We start from the raw sequence: 9601 nt of genomic DNA on the forward strand, positions 1-9601 counted from the left end.
CATAACTACTGCTGGTAGCTCATTTTTTTGTATTTTTATATTAAAATGATACAAAACTCAAATGATGATGACAATAAAGTTTTTGAATAATTATGTTAACAATATTAATTTCCTCTCCTAGAGCATAGATATATGGCATTACATAGCATTTTCTATCTATCCTTTGTAAAAGTTGTAGAAATAACTCTATGTCAGAAATAGCCAATTATTAAAATGTATACTGTAAAACTTTAATAATCTAATGAAATATTTTAATAAAATTTATCAAAGGTAAAATTATATTGGTTCCATAATCATATGATTGATTCTCGAAAGATGTATGTTATTTAACACACATAAATATTGCATATGTTCAGGAACAAAATGTACTGCTATTTTAGGTTGTGTTTCATCCATTTCAATAAGCAATGATCTATCTGGTTTATGTGTCTGTGTCATTTGCTTTTAAAACATTTTACTACCATATTTATTTCATACAAACATTTTGGAAGTTTAAAATTTGCAGCAGATATACTGTAAAGCTTTATACACATTAATACAGACTTACGGCCGATTTGACTGTACTACATGTACTGTACCGTATGCCGTATCATGACAACAATTAGAGTGCACGACGTGATTCATGTCCTAGTTAATGATATAAACACGAGGTGAGTGCATGTGGGGATAAAACATAAACAAACGAGTGATTGTTCAATATTTCTTTCATTTCCATCTTGACAATCAAATAAGCATGTTGCCTGTTTGGAGATCTATTCCTCGGTCACGATACGTGTTAAAAAGCGGAGTTTTTTCAGTTGTGTCAAAACCTGTTGAAGAATTTCCTGCTCGGTCTCAAGATTTCGGACATGTCACCAAAAGGGACAATGTTTTTATTCAGGGTTTTCAAGGCGAAGCGTATAATATTCCTGTGTCAGACGCTAGAAAAGTGATGAGCTTGGCTGCTGAATACCAACATCAAGGTCCAAGTGTACAAGGAACTCAAGACTATGCCTCTTATACCTTTAATAAACTTACACATGAAGCATTGTCTAAAGATGATATTCACTTACCTGTGCTAGAAGGACTTGACAGTCACGTGAGTCTAAACGGGTGCATGCAGAGTACTGTCCCTAAGCCCCTCAACTCAGAAAGTTCAATGTCAGGATATCAAAGTTATTTAAACATGCCTGGTGGTGGTGAAAAATTACTTGACAAATACATTTCAGGCAAAAGCCAATTTTGTCATCAATCAAGGCATTTTACAACTTCTTCCAGACAGTTTGTTAGCCAACAAGGTGCCCAGGACACAACGTTTATAGAAGACGAATTACTGCCTGACCCCACACCACAGGGAATACAAGGGGATAACTGTGTGCAGTTTCGATTATGGATGGAAAATTGTCAACGATACAACCTTCCAAACTGTGACGAACAGTTAGAGTCTATAAACACAGGGAGAAAAACTCTAGCACAGGTTTTTCAGGAGCAGCAAGAAATTATAAGACTTGTAGCTGAAAGTTACAAAAATGACCAGCGAAAGATGGTAAAACAAATGGACAGTGAAATAAATGCCCAAGGGCAGCAGGACTATTTTGGATACAGTTATGAATTTTCAACAGTAGACCCATGTCCACAAGGCCTACAAGGTGAGGACTGTGCTAATTATAAAGCCTGGGCTTACAATTGTCAGGCTTTTGGATTTGGCAATTGTAATGGGAAAGCACATGATATCAGGACTGGTAGACGGACATTACAAGATGTTTTTGACGAACAAGACCAAATGATTCGCAAAATTGTAGCTAATTTTCAACAGAAGCGGTCATACAGTACCAACCAAAAACCAGAGGTGGGTAAAGAAAGTTCAGGCACACACTCTGAACCAAACAACAATCAAAATTCTTCATCCCCACATAGCACTCTTCCTCATGATTTACAAAAGTTAAGTAAAAAAGATCAGTTAAAACAAGCTGTTAAACAATACGGTGGAACTGTTATTGTGTTCCATATAGGTATATCTCTAATATCACTTGGAGGCTTTTATCTTGCTGTGTCAAGGTAAGTTACATTTAACTTTAAATAAAAGAAGTAACTGTTAAACAAGCCATTTTCATGTGCCAAATTATTAAGGCAATTCATGATTTTGAGTTATTTAATAGAACACATAGGTTAGAATTTATCATTTCCCTAAGGTACCTATATAGTGATAAATATACCTGGTGCCCCCAATCAACAGATCATGTCAGGAATTTATCATTCATGAATCATGGGAATGTTGTGTGATACTGACATATTGACCTACTTTATAATACAGGTGAATACACAATACCTTCCTGCTGTATTGAAGTGGGACATAAACAAGTAGTAAATTAAGACAGGTTTAATTATATATTTAAATAATAAAACATAAAAGGGTTTATGGATTGATTGTTTTTAAACCAATGCATGTTGCTATATTTAAAGATTAATACTCAATTTTTAATGTTGAGTTTATGAACAAAAACTTATTTCATAAGTGTATTGAGATATTTCATTTTATGTTTACAGTGGTCTTGATGTGGTAGCTATTTTGTCAAAACTTGGTGTTGGCGAGGCAGTATTACAGTCAAAAATTGCGACAGGATCTACAACTTTTGTAATGGCATATGCTGTCCATAAAGTATTTGCACCAGTACGTATTGGCATCACATTAAGTTGTACACCATTCATCGTTGGATATTTACGACGGATTGGTATTCTCAAACCTCCAAAAATAACCAAATAAAAGACTATTCAGTGCTTTAAGATATTTAAGGAAATATTCAGACATTCTGCCAGATTACAATTTGTATTATAGAAAATTTAATGTATTGACAGCCTTGTTACTTTGTTTTGAAAGTTTTCTTATATGTTTGTGCCAGTTGTATTATGGGATCATCCGATGACTTTAAATTGGTTCAAATTTGTTGCAAGCACAACAAGAATGACAGTTTTTGCAAGACATAAACACTTTATTTTATAAAAGTAATGCCTTTTGTGCAATTATATTTAAGATAGTAAGACAGTTGCTGTAATACTATTGTTGATTTAAGTCAAATGATATACATGTAATTACTGGTATATTAAATTTTGAAGTATATTTATTATTTTATGTAACAGTGAAATATCTGCATCATAAATGTGGCTTGTTTATCAATAAATTGAAAAAAAATCTTGAATATTATTTGTTGTTTTTTTTTGTATGTCTATATCCCTTATCCCTTTTTGTATCTGGTTACCATGTAAGACTGCCCTGAATAAACAGAAAATTTTCACAGGAAATTTATGAGTTTTACAGAGGATAGATATGTAAGTACTGGTTGAAGAATATAGAAACACTGTTGTTAACAGTGTTTTATGCCCATATAGTCGCCACCTTGTCTGTCATCAAACTTTTGTTTGTCTGTTTAATTGGTTTAACAGCGCACAGACTCTGTGTAGGTCATATGGTGCCAAAACAAGAAAGATGATTTTGGCTAACCCAGGTGTTACAAACGTCGAAGCAACATTACCATGGGTCAGAGATGCATTGACTCCAGCTAGTTGCCTTTACAATCATGCAGGAATGAAAGGTGGCAGTAATTCTGATGCCTTAACCCTAAAAAGAAACCCCTCAACCACAAGAGGTCTTTCGAATAACTTGAAAAGTATTGAAGGAATTTGATTGAGGAAGTGCATTGTTCAAGAATCATAACACTACTTTGCTTAATTTTTAAATTAAATTTAAAATACCTGTCTGGAGTGTAACTTTCTAAACTATCTCTAGTATGTCAAAAGGACAATAATGCTGCATTGCTAAGTTTTTGAATTATCTCCCTTTATAATACTTTCCACTCTTGTTCAGAGGGTAATTTAAAAAGGATCATAGAAATGTGTTTAAAACTTAAAACAATGATAGATACCAGTGAGAGGAAATGAAATGTTCAGGAACCATATATCTACATGGCCCCTATTGATTTTGGAGTCACTAGGTCAAAGGTCAAGGTCACAGGGGCCTTAAATGTCGAATGGTTTCCGCTGATTATCTTTAAAACTATTTATCACAAAGTCTTCATACTGCACATACTGATTGGTCATAACCAGTAAATGACGCCTATTGATTTTGGGTAGCTAGGTCAAAGGTCAAGGTTACAGAGGCCTTAAATGTCAAAATGGTTTCTGCTGATTATCTTGAAAACTATTCATCATAAAGTCTCGTATTTCACATACTAATTGGTCATAACCAGTAATGACCCCTATTGATTTTGGGGTCACTAGGTCAAGGTCAAAGGAGGGGCCTTAAATGTTAGAATGGTTTCCACTAATTATCTTGAAAAATATTCATCACAAAGTTTTCATATTTCACATACCGATTGTTCAAAATCAGTAGATGACCCCAATTGATTTTGTGGTCACTAGGTCAAAGGTCACAGGGGCCTTTAATGTCAGAATAGTTTCCACTCATTACTTAATCCTTGAAACCTTTTCATCACAAAGTCTTCATATTTCACATATTGATTGGTCATAACCAGTTGATAATCCCTATTGATTTTTGGGTCACTAGGTGAAAGTCACAAGGGCCTTAAATGTCAGAATAAATTCCGCTCATTATCTTGGAAAACTATTCATCACAAAGTCTTCATATTTCACATACTGATTGTTTATAACCAGTTTATGACCCCTGTTGATTTTGGAGTCACTAGGTCAAAGGTCAAGGTCACAGGGGCCCTAAATGTCAGAATAGTTTTCGCTCATTATCTTGAAAAATATTCATCACAAAGTCTTCATATTTCACAAACTGATTGGTCATAACCAGTAAATGACCCCTATTGATTTTGGGGGCACTAAGTCAAAGGTCAAGGTCACTAGATCCTTGAATGTTAGTATGGTTTCCGCTCATTATCTTGAAAGCTATTTATTACAAAAATCTAGAAACAGAGTTATCCCTCGGAAGTATTTATCACAAAAAAATTAAAAGAGAATTGCAGACTCGGTTTGATTGAGCCTGTACAGGAGGGATAATGAAGAAGTGCAACATCCTCCACGCCCCTTAGCACCGGCTTGAGCGGTACTCAATTCTTAACACTCAATAGTGCTGGCATCAATGATCCCTAAGGACTAGAAAAATATAACAACACTGAAGTGAAGTACGGAAAGTCTTCATATTTCAAATAATGATTGGTCATAACTAGTAGATGACCCCTTTTGATTTTGGGTCAGTAGTTTAAAGGTCAAGGTCACAGGTACCATCTTGAAAACTATTTATCTCAAGGTCTAAATTATATTTCTTTTTTCCATAACTGAACATTTCCATGTACCCATTTATAACAAGTTTCTATAACAAAATTACCAATAATGTGAATCAAGGGCTAGAAAGGGGGGCATATGTGTCATTCGACATTTATTGTTGAGTTATTGCCCTTTGTTCATTTTCTAACATGCGTAATACGCTTGTCTAGAGTTTAACTTGGTCACTATAAGTTTGATTGACTCCAAATTTGGTATATTGTAGAATCCATCACAGAGTCCTCCATTTGATCTGTCAGTGTAAAACTTTTCCATGGTATTTTTAATTTTGATCATATAACAGTTTTATGAATGAATCCTGATGTAACATTGTTACAATCAGTTCAAATGCCACTAAAGTTTAAGTGTAAGTTTAATGTACATTGTAAGAGCAGTGTTTAAAAATAACCTATAATTAAGAAGAAAATGCATAAGTGACAGCTATACTGTTTACAAGGCAACACATCTGACCCGCGGAGTTCAAGTATATTTATAAGTCTTACTTACCGCCCTACACAGTCTCGTATCATATTATGCGTGTAACTTGAATTGTAATAATTTGGTTAATCACTTGCAGTTTTCACAAGTTAATCTATTAACGGACTGTGCTTGTATTATTAGAACTGTTTATCATGCTCAGATTGTAATATATCAATTAGTTATTATTGCTGTAGGGTAGGTTACTCTGTTAAGGCAATAATACTGACAAATATTGAATTATCTTCCTTTCCCTACCAGCTCGATACATTGTTGTTCAGTACCGTACTCAATGAAATTGGATCTCCTGACCAATACCTTGTCTTTTAAATTGTTTTAATATTGTCAGTTTTACAAACAAATCCACTTAATTCTAAAATACCCAGAAAAAATAAGTGTATCTGATAGCTCTGTAAATATTGAGTTTGTAAATGTAAAGTATCATGAACTTCAATACATTATACCAGTCTATATTTCATTCTCTCTGCCTGCAATATGCTAAACTTACTAAATAACGATGGGGTAGAAACCTCTAAAACCTCTGAGCAATACATACATGCCAAACATCTTTATTATGTGCCATACAGTTTCAGACAGAAGATCTGAATATAAGTCAACATAAAACAAGCAATTATCAAAGTATTGCAAGCAATCCATAAGTCCCCTACTGGTTAGAACCCCAGCAACTTTCTGAAGGGCCATTGGCCATGCGCTAATGTTTCAATTTTTCTCTTTTTTAAGAAAATTTGTTGGAAAAGTTCTTTAAAAGTGATCACAAAAAAAAGTTTTTATGAACAGGCAGACTGAAGGACACTTTTAAGTAAATTTTTTAAACATCCCTGTTACCAAAATATAACATTTTTAAAAGCAAAATTCTTAAAGAGGAGATAACTCTTGAAATAAAGATCCAAGATGTCATACATGATGTGAGTGTAACAAAGAACAATTAGTAATGAAGCTGTTAGTAATGAATGTTTATTTTGAATTTGAAGTAAAAGAAAGTTAAAAGAATGAATAAGAAAAATTCAAAGTTTAAGGAGGAGATAATTCTGGAAATAAGGATGCTAAACTTATAAACCTTGTCATATTATTATGATGTGGGAGTTTGATGTTAATCCTATAAGTAATGAAGAAGTTGGAGTAAAATATACCAATTTCTCGAAAAAAAATCTAAGTTCAAGGGGGACATAATTTTGGAAATAGTCTTGCTAGAGTATTGGACCTTCTTGCAAATGATTTAAGTGATAAAAAGAAACATATATATCATATGAAGTTTAAAGAAGATACATTAAGAAATAAAGAAGTTATTAAAAAAAATAATCTTATAAACCTAAAATCCCCTCCGGTAAACCGGTAGATGACTAATAAGTTTCTGCATGGGGGTTTGCCAATGTTGACCTTGGCAGGTACAAGTAGGCAGTGCTAAATACCTTATATCTATGAACAATTAAAGTCTGCGATACTCCTATATATTTACATAACTTATAAAGATTAAGTTTTTCTCTTTTGATTAAAACTAACAGTGTACTTTGAGAGATGTTTCTAAATTTTGGACTATCATGAAAAATATCAAAAGCTAAATGATGACATTTTGTGCTCATGTGAGGGGAAATAAAAACGATAACAAGACATAACTATTAAATACATCCACCAAGTCAAAATAATCAACTAGACCTGGTTCATATCAGTCCTGTAAAGTTTTACACAAGTCCAGAATGCCATTTTAGAGTCAAAAATGTGTGTGCAGACAGTCAAACAAGCAGATTCAAAAGTAAAGTTCTCCCCAATTAAAACTTTGTCCTATTAAAACTTTAAAATTGTCCGGACATAGACTTTATTAGGGAAAGAAAGGGCATTATCTCAAACACTTATACATGTACACGTATATAATCTGTAGGACAGGGTAAAAAAAGTACACAAAATTGATTCTCTAGAAAACATTTTTATTGTCTACAATTCTGTGAAAACAAATATTGAGCAAATAAAAATAAATAAATAATTTATGTTTATATAAAAGCAAGTCAAATTTGGCTGATGACTGAACAAGAAAGCTGTGTATTGCTTCAATACGAAGATGACATGTTAACATTGTACGGTGATCATCAGTAGGTACTGATTAATGTGTATCTCAATATGAGAGAAAGAAAACATAATATACTATAATAGTAGTGTAACAATATAACAGTAAACCAGCATATTGCGATACAGTAACGGCCTATACAAAACATGGTTCAGAACAGTACTACAATATTTGATAAAAGTATACAATTTAAATTTGTGTATGCACAAACATATCAATACTTACTGCTTTAAAATAAACCTTTTAAGAATATATAAATTATTAAATAACATAATTCTTTTTTTTTTAGCTTTAAAATTTCCAATATAAACAATATCTTTATCATATATTGTGTATCGCAATATGGGTTTGACTGAATTGTTGCACCCCCTGCAACAAAATATAACAATAAACAATAAAACATAATAGTTTGTTGCACAACCTACAGAACTTCCACTAAATGCTCAGAGATACCCCCATTTTCTTTCCATCAATACATGCACAATATGACAGAATTGTTTATAGATTATACAAGCAATTTAACTAAAATTGATTTAATTTGATAGAAAGAGGGTGTTAACTATCATTAAGTTTAAAATATTCATAATATACATTATTTAAAAAAGCTTTCATTGAAAAAGAAGTTTTATAAGTGAGAATATCCAAGAGTAAAAATGATATAAAACCATTACTCTATTTCATTTGTTTGGGGTCTATTTCATTTGTTTGGGGTCTTACATGATCATATTATAAATTTGCTAAAAATGCAATTTATTGCTCACCTTTGTGAAGACTGTAACTACTTTCATCTCCAATGTTGCTTGGTCAAAGTTTAACTTAATGGAAAAAAGTGGGAATGGGGAAAAGAGGGGAAAAATCTAATTTTAACTCTTGAACTTAGTGACTACAACCTCCAAACAAAACAGGAAAAAGTTCTTTCAAAATACCTAAAAATATTCCAAGAATAGAAGGAAAATCTGCTTTGAGTGTGGTGATCTTCACCCCTGTGAAAGAAGATATGTCAATGCAAAGTACCTAAAACCCAAATATCAAATATATTGGTCAATAAATGAAGACATTATAAAGAAAAGTCGAATCTATCTCTAACCTTGGTGATTTTAATTAATTTTAAAGTTCAATGTAAAACAAATGTGAAGTACCCATATACAAAATGTATAAAACATGGGTTTATAAATAATGGCTCAATGATTTGAACAAACTTGGTAGAGGTCAAAAGATAATGCTAGAAGATTTTATATTAAAGATTCAACTTTATGATTTTATTTTAGCTCCCCGAGACCCACATATTCAATCAACTAACACCATTTTACAACTTGACCACATTTTCGTTAAAGGAACACAAAAATTCACAGTTTCAGAGAAATGTCATTGACAGCCATGGATCCTTAAAGATAACAACTATATAAAATCATCAACAAAGATAAAAGGAAACATAATTATAATTTAGAAAATCACTTTCTAAAAATGAAAGGGAACACTATTGAGACAATGCAATAAAATGCCTAAAAGCAAAAAGTCATGCAAAAATAAGAAAACAAAAACTAAATTTTTTAAGGGTAAAAAATGCTAAATTTTGTATTAATTTTTTTTATTTCAGTTACTCTTGGCTTTAAAAATCACAATACATAATAATTGAATGTATGTTATTAAATAGCTATTCGCAACAGAATTTCATATAAAACTTCTATTCTATTATAAGCATCAATAATATTGACGTCATATAACATGTAAGCATTCGTTTTTTATACTGTGCATATATTGTGTAATAATGCACTTGATTGG

At 32.2% G+C, this 9601-nt stretch overlaps 1 protein-coding gene across 1 annotated transcript; it reads left to right on the forward strand.

Annotated features, from left to right (window-relative positions):
* Nucleotides 1–615: 615 nt before the first annotated feature.
* On the forward strand, nt 616–3176 carry LOC132750407 (uncharacterized). Its single transcript, XM_060740374.1, has 2 exons — nt 616–2037; nt 2527–3176. The coding sequence occupies exons 1-2, from the start codon at nt 734–736 to the stop codon at nt 2741–2743; spliced, it is 1521 nt and encodes a 506-aa protein (XP_060596357.1). The 5' UTR covers nt 616–733; the 3' UTR covers nt 2744–3176.
* The last annotated feature ends 6425 nt before the right edge of the window (nt 3177–9601 follow it).

The sequence above is a fragment of the Ruditapes philippinarum genome, unplaced genomic scaffold (genome assembly GCF_026571515.1).
Source record: "Ruditapes philippinarum isolate M1 unplaced genomic scaffold, ASM2657151v2 ctg400_1_1_1_1, whole genome shotgun sequence".
NCBI classification, from domain to species: Eukaryota; Metazoa; Mollusca; class Bivalvia; order Venerida; family Veneridae; genus Ruditapes; species Ruditapes philippinarum.